The 19,974-nt window shown below is 40.8% G+C and overlaps 1 protein-coding gene across 8 annotated transcripts; it reads left to right on the top strand.

Annotated features, from left to right (window-relative positions):
- The first annotated feature begins 2,659 nt into the window (after window positions 1–2,659).
- Window positions 2,660–19,404, top strand: C1GALT1 (core 1 synthase, glycoprotein-N-acetylgalactosamine 3-beta-galactosyltransferase 1). Of its 8 annotated transcripts, none has more exons than XM_065666317.1 (4): window positions 2,660–2,787; window positions 9,099–9,338; window positions 11,541–12,208; window positions 14,807–19,404. In XM_065666317.1, exons 1-4 carry the CDS (start codon window positions 2,691–2,693, stop codon window positions 15,014–15,016), a joined length of 1,215 nt encoding a protein of 404 aa, XP_065522389.1. In that variant the 5' UTR covers window positions 2,660–2,690; the 3' UTR covers window positions 15,017–19,404. The 8 variants fall into 8 exon arrangements, with proteins under 8 accessions (XP_065522389.1, XP_065522390.1, XP_065522392.1 ...); XM_065666318.1 differs by having other exon boundaries at window positions 2,714–2,886; XM_065666320.1 differs by having other exon boundaries at window positions 2,714–2,942.
- The last annotated feature ends 570 nt before the right edge of the window (window positions 19,405–19,974 follow it).

Here is a 19,974-nt window from a genome sequence, read left to right as displayed (position 1 = left end):
AGAGTTTGTGGGTTCACAGGCTGACATACAACAGGCAATAGGTTCTTTAAAGAACAGCCTCCCTGAATCTGAACAGTCAAGTTAATGGGATTTTTTTATAAATACTGTTAAGCAAGTAAGGCTTATATGTTTGTATAACAACATATGTTTGCATATGTTCCATATGTAAGCAAGTAAGGTCATATGTTTGACCAAATAGGAGTGAACAGAGAAAACAAAAGTAGTTTTCAATCAAAAAAATATGGAAATTACTCATCAATATATACTTTCATGGTCTTGCTGACAATCCATCAAGCAATGGCATAAACAAAATTGAGATAAGACCATTTATAATGGAACAAAATAGTTTTCCATGGAGTATGCAGAATTTGATCTGGTAAAGCTGGTTCCTTGTCAGCCATTAGCATGTAGAAAGCTGCTTACAGAAGGAAATCACAGTTTCAATCACAGATATTTATTAGGTAGCAAATTAAATATTTAAATGTTGTATGTGTAGTCAAAGGCTTGCCAAATCACACAGGCTTACAACAGCTGTTGCATTTTGCCTTCCTCCTTAACTCTGTGTCAGCTTTCTTATTTAGAAAGCTCTATTCTCGGTCTCCTGTGCATGGTAATGGAGAGTTGAGAGCAGTAGCTGATGTGCAAGTGGGCTTTTACGGTACGTGCGTATTCTGGAATGCTCTTCTGACGGCTTAGCAGTGAAAATGCCCAGCCAGGTAGCTCATGAAGACCTACCTAAGTGAATAAAGGGATTAAGGACCTGCTACCCTGTATTTGCCCTGCACCTTTTGGAAGCGTGCAGGAAACAGTCTTTTATGTTTAATACGGCTTTTCCCTCCTACATAGGGAAATATCTCATTTTTTAGTATATACTGACATGAAGACCAAAGTGCTTTATTTCCTTTTAAATCAAACTACTCAAAATTTCATTACATATACACATATGCGATATAGATGGGCCACAGTCCTTGACAGTAGAACTTACATGATCCAAGAGTTTGCCAAGAAAAATTAAGTCTTACATTCAGCTTGTGATGTATGTAATATGTATGCAATATATATGCAATCTCATGTGTAATATGAGATGTTTTGAAAACTTCATTTGATCTATTTTAGGATTTTAAGGCATGCCCCTGGACATTGGTGGACAGAGCTCATATCAAAACTTGATGGGAAGGGGAAGAGGAAGGGAAACAAGAAGACAGACACCTCTAATTTTTCAGCAGCCTTTGCAATTTCTATTGTCCTTGTTATTGTTTATAGTTGAATTTCTTACTGCCAAACACTCAAATGTTTCCCCAACAAGTGTGCTCACCTCACTTTTGCCCCTTCTACAATGAAACTAGCTTGAGAAGATACATCAAGTTGCCTGTAATTTTTGTTTTCAGGTGGCAGCAAACTGTCAGACGGGGCAGGAATGAGAAACTATGACCTGGAGCCATGTGGGACATGTGAGCTTCTTATCCCAGTGGAAAAGCCAGCCTCTCCTGAATGACCTAGCTGGTCAAAAGGAGGCCAAAAGCAGACACACAGATCTGCAGTCACAAAGAGGCAAAGCTATGGTTTTGACTAAACCCCTGGACAGTTTGGAGGAAGGAGATAGATAGGGTGCGACATCAAAAGCAGTGTGGGCAGTGACCTCTCTTTAGAGACACTGGTTGCCCTCAGCAAGGACCAGCTTTTGTTTGCACGTACCTGCACACCAGTGCTTTTAAAATAAGGAAACCTCTACTTACTAACTGCAGAGCTCCATTAACTACCTGCTGTTTGCAAAATACTGTCCTTTGGTTACCCTGTAATATAAAACACCTCTGTAATCCTTCTTCATATTCAGTAGCTTTTTCCTAAGGAAAAATACCGAGAGAGAAACGTCACGGATGTTAAAAAGGTAGGCAGCATTAGCAAAGGGAGATAAGGAATGATTTCAGAGGGCTTGGTTACCTAGCAACGTCCCTTGCAGTTCTCTAATGGTATTTTGGAAACGCAGAGGCTCCAGACCGGCTCAAGTGCAGGGAAAGAGGGGCTGGAAAGCCGTGGCCCTCCGCAGCCCGGCCCGAGCACACCGCACGGCTGCTTCCAGGCAAGATCGGGCAGAAGGAGCAAGGTAATGCGATAAACAGGCGGGCGAGCAGCCCTGCCCGGGGCATTTCTTCCCTAACCATGCCTGAAGAGGCGGCGAGGGAGGTACCGACGCCGAAACACTTCACCACTTGCAAACCTTCCAGCGGCCAAGGGGAGGCGACGCTCCTCGCTCTCTCGTCTCCCCCTCGCAAGCCCTGTACCATGTTTCTCCCACATGGAGAGCCCTCACCGACCAACCCACCAGGCGCTGCGGGCGAGCCGGCCGCCACGCCCCTCACGCTGCAGCTGCGTCCTGGGGCACCCACCCGGCGGTCTCCCCACACGGAAGACATGAGCTGTACTCGCGGGCTGGGCCGGCGGCGTGGCCGCGCTCCCGGCAGACATGCGGAGGGGGAACACACGAAGGGGCAGATTACCATCCCTAGGGGGGTACCGCGCTCGGTCGGTCAGGACACGCTCCTGTTCCCCCGCCACCGATGGTGGCGGCTGCCACATACTCCAAACCGCGCCAGGGACAGCCAAACTGCCACGCGGCGGGGCCCGCCTGGCGGCAAGGGTTAAAATGAGAGCGGCGGGGCCGGCCACGCCCCCCACGGCGCTCGCAGCCAATGAGCAGGCAGTGGGGCGGGCGCTGGCCCCGCCCCCGTTCCGGTCCAGGGGGTGCGCGGCGCGGCACGGCGCGGGGCTGGCGGGATGGTGCCGCAGGTCGGTGGGCTTGGCAGCGGCTTCCCGTGCGCGCGGCCAACGGCTGCTGAGTGCGGGCCGCGCGGCTGAGCGGGCGCCGGGCCTGGCAGGCTTGACGGAGTAAGGGGAGGCGCTGAGGCGGCGGCGACGGGGCCCCGCGCTGGGCAGTCGTAGGGGTGAGACCGTCGGGCAAGGCCTCTGGTGGCACTGCCCCATCTGGGGAGGAGGCGTTGAAGGAAGGTGCCTCTCTGCGGTGACTGGGCTGGAGGAGGTGGTCGGGGCGGTGCGTGTTACCTCGGCGGCGGCGAGACGGGTGCCCGTAGGAGCTGCGGTTGCTGGAACAGCAGGTGCCTGACTGCCCGGCTGGGAAGGACAGGCTCCGGAGGGAGGGGCCTCAGCTTGGAAGAGAGCGGGTCCCTTGGAGCCGCGGTGGAGGGCGTGAGGTGGTTGTGGAGGCCGAGTTGCTTGCTGCTCCACGCCGTCCGCCTCTGCTTCTTGTAGCAGGGACTTCCTGGACTGACGTTGCAGTTCTCTAGTAAGCGCTGTTAGTAGAGGTCTAGAAAGCCATTCTTTGGACGTGGTAACTTGTTGCTACGGGAGGGTTGTCGGCTTTTGGAATGAGGAAGGAGATTGCAGGATATCTCTTCCATCTCACCTGTGCTGTGGTTTGTTACACGTCTTGTTTCAATGCTATCATTGGCCACCCATACCAAAATACCTTATTTTGCTGGCTATACTTTGTGGTAGACCAACCAAGAGTTTTTGGTGGTTAAAGTTCTTCTCCAAAGAAATGCCTGAAATATTAGATATCCCCTCCTTCCCTCCCCCCCCCCCCCCCAAAAAAAAAAGAAAAAGGGAAGTGAAAAATGTAATTTATTACATTTCTATTATTCCTATCAACATATAGTTGATAGGAAATTACAGAAGATGCAGACAGTATTAGCAAATATACAACTTTTGCTTCTTCGTTTTAAAAGCATATGAATATGCCCATGTAAAGCTCCTGGAAATAATGGGACTCGGTCAGCAGAAGACCTTCCTGGGCATTTCGCAGCTAACCACGTTTTCTGCATTTTGACTTCAGTTATTCTGATGTGCTCTTTGGTGAGGGTGTGGTAGTGGAGGTCAGTTTCACTGCCAATTATGCAGCTGTCCAAGGACGTTTGCATTTTGTATCATGCTGAGGGCTCAGGGCTTTCCCATCACTTGTAAGTGAGGGATGTGAGGAAGAGCCAGCAGTGTGTGTAGGCTGGCCTTGTTTCTCAGAGTTAATTTATTGAATCTTAAAGTGATTATGGAGTGGTACTGCAAAAAGCATGTGTAAAATACTTAGTTATTTTGTAAATTTAAAAATTTCCAGATTTGGTAGCTTGCTTTTTTTTTTTTGCCCCCTTTTTTTTCATTTTTTTTCTGAAAACAAGTTCAGAAAGTTACGTAGTCTGAATTTATTTTAAAGTATCAATTTTAAAGGTCTTTTTTTGTTTTGCTTTGAGGGGTGGGAATGAGGCAAGCTCCAGTATCCTATTATTCCTATTGCATGGGGATTTGGGGATTCTTTAAGTTTCCTTTGGCTTAGGAAGGTGACCTTAATCCTTGTTGGAACAGCTACCAGAGTGAGGACAGTATTCTAGATCAATGTGTTAAAAGGCTCATTGCTAGGACTCCACAGAGGCACAGCAGGGGTGGTGGGCCCCATTAATCTCATCAGAGGAAGTAGCCCCAGGTTCTGTCATTGGAGAGCCATCAGTCCCATTGCCCAGGTTCGGCATACATCGAGATAAGTCAACAGAAAGGCTCTCTGGAACAGCTTGCAAGATTAAGGGGTAACTGCCTACAGAATATGGGACATATTACAGGGTGCAGGAGAAGAGCATCTTGTGACTGTACAAAACTTATTTTGGGATGCTTAGGGGATGGACTAAAAGGGGAGAGTTCACTGAGGTGGAACAAGTATGGGAAAATAGAAGGGTAAGGTGATAAAAGGGATAAGGGGATAAAGGGCCTGGTTGATTGTAAACAAGTGGTTGGTCACTATGTTTGGCCATGCGCTGTGCCAGATTACCACAGCCTGTCCTCTTTTCTCATTGAGCTCCATTTCTCTTTTCCTGGATGAGAGGGCTCTGTGCTATATTCATACTGAGGAATAAGCACTGACAACTGGAGTGGTAACCGAAGTTATAGGGACCTTTGTGCCTGATGTGCTAGAAGGGGGAGGGACTGGAGTGAGGGAGGGTCTAAATGCCAGCAGCTACAGTGGAGACTGTAAGTCACGGTGGCTCATGTGTCTCTTAAGTGCGAGTAACTGCGGAGAACAGTGTATGCATTTTGTCTTGGCAAGCATGCCAGTGTGTGATTGCTAGTGAATAGCATGTCTGGCTAGCCAGTAAGTAGAGTAAGACACTTGGGAGCCAGGTTTTGAGGCAGCTGTAAGTGTGAGACAGGTACTAGTGAGATCATAAGGTCTCCAGTTTGGCAATATGAGTCCAGGAGGTCCAAACCAGCTGCCAGAGGGACTGTAAGATCTGGGAGTTGTTTTGGAGGCTCATTTGCATGTGTGTTTCTGAGCAGGGCAACTGGAGACAAAAGGATCCAGGGGCCAGTTACTGAGTAGACTGAATGTCTAAGGCCATTTGCTGGAGAGCTGTGGCATGTCTGGGGGTGCAATGTGTGTGTATCTATGTGGAGGCAGTTTGTACCAGCAACTGGAGTGGGACTCTTGGAAGACTGAGGATTCAGTGTTCGTTCCTTGGTAGATTGAGTATCTGAGGCCAGTATAGTGGATCCCGCCACTGTACACACATGTATATTTCCATTAACAGCCTTTTATCCTAGTCAGCTAGGGAGAGGAACAGCATAGGCCTGGCCCATGTCTGTATTTGCGCAGACACTGGTTTTAGTTGTATTGATCTGTATGTTGAGACATCCGTATATGCATGTTCATGTGTGCAACTCTGAGAATACATCCTCAGCCTTGCCACTGGCCAGATCTGGGGACATGGAGTTGCAGCTGCCTTGTCTTTATTTGGGCTACCAGTTACAGCAGCTTCTAACACAGAAGAAATACTTTTTCTGTAAGTTTGAAGATGCAGATTCACAAAACTTGGAGCCACATCCACAGTGACTTTTATGTTGTGATAGAATGTTAGAATATTTGTTGGTCTGGCTGATGTGAATAGGGCTGCCTACATGAATATCTAAATACATATATATGTTTAAGCTGCCATGATAGGGTAGTGGAGCGTAAATTAAATTTAAATGTAGGATTTTGTTGTAGGTGTTTTTTAAAAAGCATTTTTTTAAGTAAAGTGAAGTAAAAATAGAAATATGAATAAAATGTCTTTTAGTGACCTGGTAGGTTTTGTATTTATCTTTTTCCTCTCTGTATGTCATAGAATCATAGGATCATGGAATGGTTTGTTTTGGAAGGGACCTTTAAAGATCATTTAGTCTGATGACCTGCCATGAGCAGTGGCATCTTTCACTAGATCAGGTTGCTCAAAGCCTCATCCAATGTGACTGTGAACACTTAAATGTTCTGTATGTTGTGACCCTCAGTAAACCCCTGTATAGAAAAGAATGTCAATAGAGAGTCTGAGTAGGGATTCTTATCATAATAGGAAACTACTTTCCTTATAGGCGTTTTCTGGTTCTACTACAATGCTATAGCACAGTTACTTTTGCTGGCAAGTTAAAAGACCCAGGTCAAATATAAGGATAACGCAAAAAAATGAAGATTTCTGTTCTGTTTACTGTTAGAGTTTATAAACATATGGCTATACAAATATGTATATGGTAGTCCAGTCTATTTATATAAAATTGATATAATGATAGATTATTTTAGATTGAAGATGGTAACCAGTGATATTTCATATCAAATACCAAGTACAGCTTTGGCATCTGTCCCAGTCTGCTTCCACAAAATCTCTTTGCTTCTGGAATAATGGCAAATCAACTTCTGATTTCAAAATGTGATGAACGCACTTTTTTCTCTTTTAATGTTTCCAATACACTTGAAGGTCTTTTTTCTAAAGAATCCAATTTAACATAATTATGTAATTTAATAAGCAGCAGTTATTTTCACTTTTTTTTCTAATTTTTTTTTTCTCTCCGAGCAAGAGTAATTTTAACAGGTGTTAGAGCAGATAACTGAAATTTTATGGCAAAGAGGTGCCCAATATTAGAAAGTGGAACAATGGAGACTTCTTATTCTAGAAGGTGCTGCAGTTACGGTGTGTGCCTGCATGAGTTTTTCTTTTTTTCCTCTTTTAATATGCAGAAGGAAGGCATTGTTGTATTCTGGACCTCTGCCTTTGTGTACTGCAAATTTTATGGGGATTTTGTGGTGGTAGATGGGGAAAATGAAAGCAAAAACCCAACCATTTTAGTAGAGTGAATACTTTTCAGCATTTTAGGCTGCTTGTGTGTGTAGATTTTTCCTTCAGTGTTGGGTTTTGGTTAGTTCGTTGGTTGGTGGTTTTGGGGTTTTGGTTTTTTTTGGGGGGTAGGGCACCTGATCTACATCCTCATGTTTTCTTCCCAAGTTAGTGGCATAGAAAAGAATAGAAATAAAGCTGGAAACCAAGTAATTTTTTCAAGGCCTGGGTTGCAAATGATAATACAGTCGATTTTGTACTTTAAGATGTGATGTCTGAAGGCACCTGTTAGTCTCCACCAAGATGTAGTATTGAATTGAGGGAAAACAATGTATGATTAAAAAATTGTATAGTGTGCTTTTTCATATTAAAGAAGTATATCTTCTTATCAACCTCAGTTATAATTATGCAATTTTGATACAACCTCTAAGTTTCTTGATTTTTATTTTGCTTCAAGTTGTGTTTCCAGTTTTCTTTCCTTTTTCTACCAGCGTGGCAAAAAAAGCATATCATGTTAGAGCTGCTTTGCTCTCAAATGCTTTAGATCTACATGTGCGCAGTAAATCTGATGATTTCTGAAAGTACCAATGTAAAAAACCACACACCTGCTTTCTGTCCTCTCTGTTGTCTGTTCAGGAGAGCGCTCAGACAGAGAGCTGGTATTTGGAGTGTGTGTTACTGCAAAGTGATTTATACAGCTTGCTTGGGGACAGTCTTTTTCCAATAGACTATACATAGCCAACGAGAGAAGTGGGTGCAGGCTAAATGAGTTGTTTTGGTGGCTGCAGCTCTTCAGATCAGTGTTTTTTATTGATGCTCTGTGCATTCCATAATTTTCTTTTTTTGGCTCCCTAACTAACTAAAGTGGGTTCTGTCCATAGACATTAAGAGTGATCCTAATGGAGGGAACATCACCAACTTGTTTGTAAGGCTCTGGCTTGAATCCAGTATAATGGTCAATGTTTTTGTAGTTTAGTCATGAATTCTTAGAAAATATCTCTACCCTTTGCAAAAATGAAAAGGCCTCGGGCCTCAACAGCCTGAAATTGGTTTGCCTGAAAGTGTTTAATAAATAAAAACTCACACCTGTTTTGGATTTATAAATCCCACTTCATGCAGGCGTAGATGCAGATTTGTCTGATTTTATAAAAATGGTCAGTCAAGTCCTTTGGTTTTTGAGGAGAAGGGGGATAGTTGAAGCGAATGTTTTTGCTTTTTGTTACCGGAATACAAGGGGTTTGATCTGTAGATGAGGCCCTGAGGCTGAGGCATTTTGTTCTTCCCTTTAAGAATGGGGTTTTCTGCATGAAAATTCAGATGTTGTCTTACTCTTTCTTCTGAAAGTGTATCCTCAGTACTTCCGAAAAGTGGAAGGAAAACTCCCCTACTTTGAGAGTAGATTTGCTTTTATAACTCTTCAAAATCTGCAGGTATTTGACATCTCTTAAAGAATTCCCATAGTATATTTACTCCTGGAGTTTAGGTACATCCCATGTCTGTATTGTATCTGGACCTGTAGATTGCCTTTGATCATAATCTTTTGGCTTTGTATTACATTTTAATGTAATAGGTATTACATTTTAAGCATAGGTTTCTTGGAATGAAGAGAATAAAGAAGTGAACTTATTGCAGTTTTTAATTAAGAGATTGCGCTCTAAATGTATACATTCTTGTATAAATATGAAAGGGTTTTGTGTGTATAGTCACTATTGTGATTATAATTTTAAGCTAAAGAATATGATGAGCCTTTTGCACTAAATTTATCGGTGGACTTACAATTTTGAATGAATATTTGCATTGCCCTTGTACTTAAACCTCCAGGGAAGCCCAGGGGAGCTGAATCTGAGCTAGAATGGAGATCTCTACTTCCAGAGATCTAGTCCCTGATTTCTTCCTATAGATTTCATTTCTGTGTTAAGTAGCTTTAAGTTTAATGTATTTTTTATTTGGTTTTGACAGTGCATTACCTTCAGGAGATGGCCTCTTCCAAGTCTTTGATGAACCTTCTAACCTTCACTTTTGGATCAGCAATAGGATTTTTTGTATGCTATCTTCTGTTTAGCATTATACTAGAAGAACAAGTGAAGATCCAGCCTCATGTCCTTCACAATGATCCACACGGTCAGCACTCATCGGATACCGATAGCAATCAGCTGCAAGGGCAAATGAATTTCAATGCAGACTTTGGACAGCATAAAGGTATTTTGTTACGCCTGACTAATTATATAATATGCTCCCTTTTCATGCATGGCGAATTATTGCTTTATTCATTGCCAAGAGTTTGCATGAACCTTTCCCCGTGTTCAGGTTACCTCTAAATAACTTTGTTCTCCTGAGGTCCAGTGACTGGTGGTTTTCTTTGTTTACATTTTTATTACACTAGTGGTTTTTTCTTTTCCTTAGAGCTCAACTGTTTGTTGAACTTCTGTATCTAGACTTGTTTGAAGCAGGAGCTTCTCAGATGACCTATTGACATCAAATGGTGGTTTTGCTAACCAGATGTATTTGCTAGCATTGTAGATGTGCCTGAATTGCTTTTTAGCTTTATGGAGCTACTTTTGGAGCACCTCTAACTTTTGAAATAGCCTCTTAGATAAAGCTGTAACAAAAACCCCAACAAACAAATCCAAACCAAATCAAACATCAGAAAATCAATTTTTACACAATTAGTAAAATTGGGGATGGTGGGGTGGTCAGAGGGGGCCACTGTAGGCATTGTTTCATTGTTTGCCAAGCTGATTATGCAGCAGTCGTAGAACAATAGAATCATAGAATGGTTTGGGTTGGAGGGGAATTTAAAGATAACCTATTTCCGCACACACCCCCGCACCCCCGCCATGGGCAGGGACACCTGCCACTAGACCAGGTTGCTCAAAGACCTGTCCAACCTTGTCTTGAACACTGCCAGGGATGGGGCAGCCACAGCTTCTCTGGGCAGCCTGTGCCAGTGAACAAGCACAGGTTGCTGTTGCAGTCAAAACCAGAGAAATGCATCTGAGTTGGGAGTTTGGATGAGAAAAAATTCACTTTGGTGCATTTGCTGAACATGTTAATAAGTGATTTGCTATTTAAATGTATTTAAACTACAAACTTCATAAGACAAGTTTGTGAGTGTTTCACACGTAACTGTAGAGCATTGTTACAAAGAAATCTGATCAGTTGTTGCATAAAGTATAAACAGGAATATTTTATGACAGGTTACGCCGATCTTACTCACCATACATTCTTTTACATGAGTTAAAATTGCTGTGTATGTGTCAAGTGAAAATGATTCTTTGAGGGAAATGAATGCTTTGGCAGCTTGTCAAATATTATATTATGTGCCTCAGAAAACCGTGTCTGTTTATTCTGTTGGATTGTCTGCAAATAAATACATTTAAGCACAAGAGTAATACTAGTTTCAAAGTATCCTAATTTACTTAATCTTATTTGTAAAAAATCAGATTTAACTTGGTTTGGTGATAAATTCTTTTTTTCTGGCTCACCACCTGCTTTTACCTTCAAAAATGTATTAGAATCATAGAATAGTTAGGGTTGGAAAGGACCTCAAGATCATCTAGTTCCAACCCCCCTGCCATGGGCAGGGACACCTCACACTAAACCATCCCACACAAGGCTTCATCCAGCCTGGCCTTGAACACCGCCAGGGATGGAGCACTCAGAACCCCCCTGGGCGACCGATTCCAGTGTCTCACCACCCTAACAGGAAAGAATTTCCTCCTTATATCCAATCTAAACTTCCCCTGTTTAAGTTTTAACCCGTTACCCCTTGTCCTGTCACTACAGTCCCTGACGAAGAGTCCCTCCCCAGCATCCCTATAGGCCCCCTTCAGGTACTGGAAGGCTGCTATGAGGTCTTCATGCAGCCTTCTCTTCTCCAGGCTAATTTTTGTTAGTTAACATGACTACATACAACAGACCTTACTAGCTTTTTGACCTCTCTGTGCTGTATTCATTGTGTTCACTGTGAATGGCAAAAATACTCAGCTTTTTAGTTTTCATTAATCCTCCAACACCATAAAAAACTTGTCTCCCAACAGTTTTTATGTACAAATCAAGGTTTTCTAAAGCCTGTTTCCTGAACAGATACCCATTCCAGTCTGGCTTTTATGCTCTTGTTTATCCTGTTAAGTTGAAGTAGAATCATAGAATAGTTAGAGTTGGAAAGGACCTTAAGATCATCTAATAACTTTAAAAAATTTTAGTTTCTGGGTTTGGGGTGTCTTGTTTGCTTTCTTTCTAAATCTGACATTAATTTCATTACCTTTTACATTTGGAAGCAAATGCCTTTTCTCTCTGCATCTCTTTTCTGATGTAGAAACAATGTCTAGGGGATAGGCTGCTCTTTGTTTTGCAATCAAGTCTAATATTGTTCTGGAACTTTTCTCTTTTTTTTATTAGATGAGAATAAAAATATTGCAGAGGGACTGTATCAGAAGGTGAAAATACTGTGTTGGGTCATGACTGGACCTCAAAATCTAGAAAAGAAAGCCAGGCATGTTAAGGCCACTTGGGCCCAACGTTGTAATAAAATACTTTTTATGAGCTCCGAGGAAAACAAAGACTTCCCAACTGTGGGCCTAGAAGCCAAAGAAGGCAGAGACCAACTGTACTGGAAGACTATTAAAGCTTTTCAGTATGTGCATGACCATTATTTTGATGATGCTGATTGGTTTATGAAAGCAGATGATGATACATATGTTATATTGGACAATTTGAGATGGCTTCTTTCAAAATACAGTCCTGAACAGCCAATATACTTTGGAAGAAGGTTTAAGCCTTATGTGAAACAGGGCTACATGAGTGGAGGAGCAGGTTATGTTCTGAGCAAAGAAGCTCTGAAGAGATTTGTTGCTGCATTTAAAACAAACAAATGCTCTCATAGTTCTTCAATTGAAGACCTTGCACTAGGAAAATGCATGGAGATCATTAATGTGGAAGCAGGAGATTCTAGGGATACAAGTGGTAGAGAAACCTTTCATCCCTTTGTTCCAGAACATCACTTAGTCAGAGGATACCTGCCAAAAACATTCTGGTACTGGAATTACAATTATTATCCTGCTGTAGAGGTAAGTCCTTAGGAACCTGGTACCCATTTTATGAAGTACATATTATGATGTGTGAATTAGAAGTTTAGTAGTTACTCAATATATATTTTAGAAAAGAGGATTTTGTTGTGATACCCTGTGATGCACCTGTGTGTAGATGTGTTAAATACAGTAATCAATGCAAACTTGATGCTAAGAGCCTAATGTTGGAAAAGAGCTAGTGAATTTTAAATTATTATTGCTGGTTTGCTATGTTCTGTGGACAGCAAAAAATGATGAAACCTTTTTGACATATTTGTTTAGTGTCACCACTACTACCTTCCTCGCAAAGTTCCTGCTCTGTTTCAGTCCCTCACATCTTGCGCACAGTGTCCTTAGTTTCTCCTTCATCCATCCAACTGCCAATATGCAGTGAGACTGGTGCAGTCAATTCCAAGGTATATGCGCTCACTGCACAGAGCTGGGCCCAACAGTGTTAGTTACATTAGTTACATTGAAGCCTAATGAAAGGGAAGGTGGCACTGATGCACCTTTATCTTCTACCCAACAGCAAACTTTGCATAGAACCTGTAGAACTAATTTTGGACTCATTCGTGATTGTAGTTGGTTAATGTTGTCTAAGAGAGTCCCAAGTTACTTGAGGTGCTGGTGGGTAATGGTAAAGTGAATTCCATTGAAAAGATTTCAAAATAATGAGCGTTGCCTTTTACATTAGTTACATTAGTGTTAGTTACATTAGTTACATTGAAGCCTAATGAAAGGGAAGGTGGCACTGATGCACCTTTATCTTCTACCCAACAGCAAACTTTGCATAGAACCTGTAGAACTAATTTTGGACTCATTCGTGATTGTAGTTGGTTAATGTTGTCTAAGAGAGTCCCAAGTTACTTGAGGTGCTGGTGGGTAATGGTAAAGTGAATTCCATTGAAAAGATTTCAAAATAATGAGCGTTGCCTGGAAGTGAAATAACAGCATGATCCAAACAAATATGATTAGATTTTCTTGTGTACTTGTACTGGACTCTTGTCTCCCTTCTGTAGAAGTGGAGGCAAGCATAAGAGCTGGCAAAGTAAGTTCTAAAAAATTCTTTTGTTGTAGCAACAGAAGTAGTATTTACAAAATGAAACATTTTTACTGCAACAATTTCAAGTTGTCCTTTGTATTCATATCTGAAATCTATGGTTTAAAAAGGAAAAAAAAAAAATGAACCAAAAGGTGTGTGTGGGAGTAGGCTGCTACTTAAAGCAACCTGAAGGTATTCTGCATTGTAAACTTTGATCGTAATCGTATAATCATAGAATAGTTAGGGTTGGGAAGGACCTTAAGATCACCTAGGTTTCTTCTTAGGATTATAATTTTTCAGCAAGTTTTGAGATGAGCATAAGTAGCCAAAATCAAGGATAAGATGTAGGATTTCTTACACAGTAAAGCTGGGGGAGAGAAAAATATAGCTCTTTAGCAGATTCTTTTCATTGTAAAGCATTCATTTTTATATTTGTATTCAGTGCCTAGAGCATTTCTGTAGCTTAAACCAGCTACAATAACGTATTTAGTGTGTCAGGATGCAGCAGCTTTAGCTATGGTTGTTCTTCATGGGTGGCTGAGCTGTGGGCACTTACATCTGTAAGTGATGCAGTGGTGGTGGAGATCCATAATGGAAATCACATATTTGATCCTGTCCTATTGTAGTTGTGTTTGGATAGAGACTACTTTGGTACCAAAACCATGGTATATTGATCAGACTTAATAAGCATTGAAAGAATAACAGTTGTGTAACATTGCTCACTTCAGTGTCTTTAAATATTTTAATCTTAGTTCCAGTTAGAATTGGAATATTAGCAGCTCTGCAACCAAACCTGATGAACAGCCCCCTTCCAAACTAACTTTCAGAAAAGTTTTCTCAAAGCTGAATTTGAACTAGAAAATAAAAGTTGCAACAAGTGCGTTAATTAAGATCTTTTAGTTCTTAAAAATGCTTAAGAACATGAATCATAGAATTAGAATCGTTAGGGTTGGAAAGGACCTTAAGATCATCTAGTTCCAACCCCCCTGCCATGGGCAGGGACAATGAAATTAATAAACTTAAAAAATAGTTCCAACATGATTCGTTACAACTCTCTGTATTTAGGAAACTAGGTACTGACGGTTTTGCCAAACTGTGTAATGTGTGAACACACACACACGCAGGTGCATACACACACGCATTTGGCTTGTGTACTCTTGAGTCGATGCTGTCATGAGTATCATGTATGTATTGTTTCATATGGAGATGCAGTGCATTTAGACCTGCTCACTGCCACTTGGTTTTGTTTAAACACCAACATAAAAAGCAAAGTATGGAAAGCAAAAAAACCCTGATGTTATTGAGAGCAGCTAGTTATTTTACCTGCTTAGTTACAGAAACAAAATACTTTGTTTGACTTCTGTTTGTGAAAGATGCTTTGGCTGTTGTTTGATACATTTTGCTTCCCTGACATTAAGTTTTGAAGTATATATGTGACTGATGATAGTAAATTTCTTATGAGGAAGTGAAGGATGCTTTTGAATTCTTACTGGGTCTTCAATGCAGGGCATGCTTTGCAATTTTAGCTGATGACTTTGACTTGTTTTGTATTTTAGGGTCCTGGATGCTGCTCCGATCTAGCAGTTTCATTCCACTATGTTGATTCCATGACTATGTATCAATTGGAATATTTGATTTATCATCTCCGTCCGTATGGGTATTTGTATCGGTACAATCCTGATCCAGTAACCAGTCCAGAAGAGCAGAGCAAAAACAAAGCACTGGAGGATAATCAGAAGCTAAAGCAAAAAGTTACTGAGAGTTAATTAGACTTTGAAGAAAACAAAAAGAAGCCAGTACCATGAGTAGGAGTCTCCTCAAACTCCTGCATGAAGCTTGTAGACTGAAATTACTGATTAATGACTCTCACTTAAAAAATCACATTGGCAGTACTGCCTGTCACTGTCTGTATACAATAGAATCTGGTGCTGGCTCTGACTGTTTGGGATAGTGTGACCTTGCTGACTTGCTTAGTGAAGATTTAGGGCTCTCAAGCTGTGAAATAGGAGGTTGTTCTGATACACTAATACCTGGAAGAATTTGTATGAAATTCATAGTGGATGGCTTCAAAGATAATCATACAGTATTTCTGTTCCTTTTTCTGTTCTCCTTTTCCTTCCAGCTGTTCTGTTAGGTAAGCTCTAATGGTAGAATGTGGATGCTGCATAGTCAAATACTTGATGATGGCTTTCTCTAGTATTGTCAGGATCTTGAAATTAGTTTGCGTACCTTGCCCTACAAGGGAGAGGAGTGAAAATAGTCTGCTTAGCCTTAATGGCAGACTGGCTATTATGAATAGGCAGAGATCCACCCAAACAATTAATCTTGAGTTGTTTCAGAAATGGAATTCACTGCTCTGAATTATTTTTAACTGTAAGTCTCTTGTACAAAACAATATGAGGTTGGAGCACTACTGTTTTAGGGAGAAACCCAGAAATGGTTACTATTGTTTCAATTGCTGAGGCAAGGAAAGCTGCTTACATACTTACTTACCTGTAGCTTTTTTTAATGTTTTTGTTTTGCATTATTGTATTGGTTGAATGGTTATAAAAATTCATCACAGAACTTCTCAACACAAGATAAAGTAGATGCTTTTTGAAATAGAAGTCTCTCTTACATCCCTCCTTCCACGTGAACCAGGAAGAATAGTATCTTGGCAAAGTTACAATGACATTATAATACCTTGGTTTCAGCCAATATTATAACTGGTTTGTTTCCATTTAATTTTCACATCACTGTACTTTGAGATTGTGGAGTTACCTTATACATTAAAATTTTACAGATACAAAAAGCTTCCATCTTAAAACTGCAGCAAAGCCAATTTGACTGCTTCCCTAAACATCTCATTTATTTGGCTGAAGTACTTACTCTCACTCTTTTTTTTTCTTTTTTTTTTTCTTTTTTTTTCCTCTACCTTTAAAGATTTCTTCTGTAGCTGCTGCTTGTTACCTTTTTGAGGACAAAGTGTTAAATGATCCTTATCTCACTCTTTGAAGCTGAAGTATATAGTTATTCAGGTAAGCCAGCCTGAATGCAGGAATCTCTGAAAATGCATTAACTTTCTCCATTACTTTGAGTATCTCTGCTTCTTAACTGAAGACACCTTCTTGGTGTTTGATACAAATAGGTATTTTAATTACTGGAAGATTTTCAGAGGCCAAGTCTATGTTTTATGTAGTTAATATAAAACTTTCTGGTTTTCTCTTTCAAATTGAGTGAATAACAGTGTGGGGGATGGGGTTAGGCTTGGCGTGTAGTGTGTCTTTATTCCACACTTGAACAAAAGTTTTGTCATCTTTTTATCGCTTTTCACCTTCATCATATTGATGAATTTGGACATAACCTAATTACCTCCTGTCATTGTTTTGGAAAGGGCACATACTGGTAGCAGACAGCCTTATTTACTACGGCTGTCCTTCAGGATGTTCCTGGAAGAGGATGTTACCATGAAGTACTGGATTTACTTTTTTTTTTTTTTTCCAAAGATAGTTCTTGTACAGATTGGGCTTCTGTCTGTTGCCCAGCAGTAAAGTCATGGCTTCCTTTCTGAGCATTGCTCAGCAGCATGATGGTAATTGCTGAAGTCTCTCGTGGAGCTGAATTATTACATACTTCTCTGCCTGAATATAGGCCAGGTTCATACATCAAGTGTTAATTAAATGAATAGTTCCTGCATGGTTAAATCTGCTGGTCTTTTATCAGCAAGACTGCCTCTGAAGTGCTGAAACGGACATGAGTTTTATTTTATGTTAATTAAGTAGGAAATTATAGCTGTACTTGTTTAAAGAAGGAAAAAGTCTCCAGTTTCTCTAGTAAAGGGATGCTAGTCCAGAGGAGAACGGATGGTACCACGCTGAAAGGTGCTTCCTTCTGTGAGCTAAATGTTTATCCCATGTGCAGCACAAACCAGTGATCTTGTGAACTCCATATGGTTTCGATCATTCCAGTGGCATTGTTCAAGCATGCAGTTAAAATTTTCTGGGATACTTCGGGGAGTTATAAAATGAAACCAGGATACCAACTTAATCTCTTGGTAAATTCAGCCCATGTAAAAGATCTCCTAACTAGTGTATGGTTCCTTTATTTCTGCTTTCTTCCTCAGTTCATCTGTGCAGATTTAAAGACTTTCTACCCCAACAGGCAGAACTAACTGCAGTTTTTTTTGCGGAGTTGTGTCTTGTGTTTGCCCTGTGCTGCTCTGTGAAGTAACTTCTTTTATTCTTCATGTTCCTTACTGTCCTGACTTCCATCTTTGGGTTTTCAATTGCATCATGCGCATGCACAAGTCTCAGGTGGACAAGAGGAAGCAGGCAGGGAGATGTTTGAGCTCTGCACAAGGCTGGTTGCCAAGGTGGCAAGTTGTATCGGGCACCACTGAGCTGCCAGTAAAGCATTTTCTCAGCAGCAGTTCTGGTTCTTGTTTGCTGCCCAGCTGTGGCTTGTGCATTTAGCAGAGCGGGGCAGGAATGTCTCTTTGAACTAACATGCAAGACCTCAGAGGGAGTGGAGGAATAAAGGAGCAAGTTCCATTTCTTGAGGGAGTAAGGCTAAGAACATACTACCTTGTGATAAATAGGTGGCCTACCTGGGGAAATAAGAGGAGCTTTTTCTTCAAACATCCGTTCTTGTTTTCTTTTAAAGTGTCCTTGTGCTTAGGCCTCAGAATCTGTTTCTTTTGCCTTTCCAACAGCACTGCAAAGAATTCTTTTTTTTTTTTTCCTTCCAGACAAGCTAGAAAAGAATCAGTTTTTGCATTCTGCAGTTAAAATAGAGGGCTTTTGTTCTATGTTGAGTTGTACTGCCATAGCAATGAGCTGAAACCTCTGAAATAACTGGTTTGTATCTCACTACCTTCAAAAGCTTCAGTAGACGTGATTAGAATGTGAACAGTTCATATAATTTTAATAAATTATATTCCATGATAGTATTGGTAGTTATTTTGCTCCCAGGTGTTTGTGCTTTGAGAAAGCATTTTTTGAGCTTGAGTACATATGCAGCCCGAGGAGGCTGCTGTAGTTGAGGTGGATAGACCTTCCTGAAGCACAGGGGCACAGGCTCTCTTGGGCTGTACCGGTTATGGCCCTGTGCTTTTGTTTTATTTATAAAAGAGGCTTCTCAATTTTTCAGGACCTAAAAGCTTCCATTGGTACCATCGTGATTTAAATGAGCCACCTAAAAATGTTTAACTCCTTTCCTTGAGATTACTAGGCAGCAGTTGTTTGCAGCTGGATGTGGGAATGTCCCTTAGTGTAAGAGAGTAACATTTTAACCCTCTGGTAAGTGGACTTTAGTTCAGAGAGAACAAGGATGCCAAGAAGTTACGTTCTGATCACTGCTTAATTAGAGGATAGTATTCATTTTTGCAGAAGAAGCCTGATTTTAAACTTCTTTCACACCCATTTGTTGTTTGGGGTTTTTTTTTGGTTTGTTTTTGGTTTGGTCTTTCGGATTTTCTTTTTGCAGTCTGTGGTGGTCTTATTTAAGAATTTAAATGCTGGTGATGTTAGCGTTTTCTGGCAGCTCTTTTCTCTTTTTTTCCAGTACTTTTTGCTTTTAGGGACACTTTTTTTTTTTTTTTTTTCTTTGGTGGAGCTATATATTAAAAATCACTTTTACTTTGCGTGTTGCCATCGTTCTGTTAGGCTTCCAGAAGTATAAATTTTAGACCTCTTATGAACAGTGTGCTGTTTGAGCAGGGTGTTTTATTGGTGTATGGCACAAAAATGTGGGTCATTTCTGATGTGCCTGCTACTGATGCTGATAGTGCAGGCATGGGTGAAAACAGATCCCTCAATACAGGACCACTTGTAAACGCAGTTTTGCCCTTTTTCTGTCAAGAAAAGCTTCTGTGGAACCCCAAAAGTGTAATTTCCTTTGTTTTACAATGTTGTATTTAAAATCCTCCACAATGTTGTTAATGCTCCAAAAGAATTGAATAATGCTGCTGGACAGTACTCTCTACGTTGAACCTGTGAATGTTTCACTTTGCAGTTATAGATAGTTGTGTCCCTAATGGCATGTATGAGTTGGTCATTTGTTGGGAATGTTCACTGTAAGAATTTGTTTCTTAAATACCTTCTTTGAAGTGCCTTTGACCAATTTTTAGCATCAAAATTGAGTTGAGATTTGAATAAATAAAATAAGTTATCTCATACACCGTTCATGTCTGTCTTCCTTTACCCCTCCTGTATACTAGCAGTGTAGCATAGCAGCACAATTTAGTCTAATAAAAACGTTCTTACTTTTGGTCTTGGGTGGTGCAGGAAATTCAGAAAGCTTTTCACACTTGCTAAGTTTTCTATTATTTATGCCTCAACGATAAAGCAGAACTGTTCAAAATTAACCACCTGTTTTTTAAAAAAAGGATTTGTTCTTTTGGTGAACCTCTTCTGAAAAAAGAAACAAAACAAAACCAACAAAACCCGCCAACTTCTTGGTTTAATTGCTGTGCTTTCTCACTTAGACTTCTGCTATTCATGCAGAATAATATCCAGCAATACAGAGCAGTCTATGTATGCAGATGGGAGGTGTCTTTACTTAAGGAATGTTGGTTGTTGCACATGGTAGGCGTAAGCACAGTACAGCTGTGTTTTATTGCCCTAAGTACAGTAACAGATGCCTCTAGAATTATTAGCCTGGATTAGTTGTTTCAAAGCACAGGAAGTGTGTGATGACCAGTTTAACTGTGCTCAGAAGCTAGAATATTTTAGCTAAGTAACAGTGG

Source organism: Lathamus discolor, chromosome 2 (genome assembly GCF_037157495.1).
Source record: "Lathamus discolor isolate bLatDis1 chromosome 2, bLatDis1.hap1, whole genome shotgun sequence".
Classification (NCBI taxonomy): domain Eukaryota; kingdom Metazoa; phylum Chordata; class Aves; order Psittaciformes; family Psittacidae; genus Lathamus; species Lathamus discolor.
Note: the sequence above shows the minus strand (reverse complement) of the source record. Positions and strands in the feature narration are given on the sequence as shown.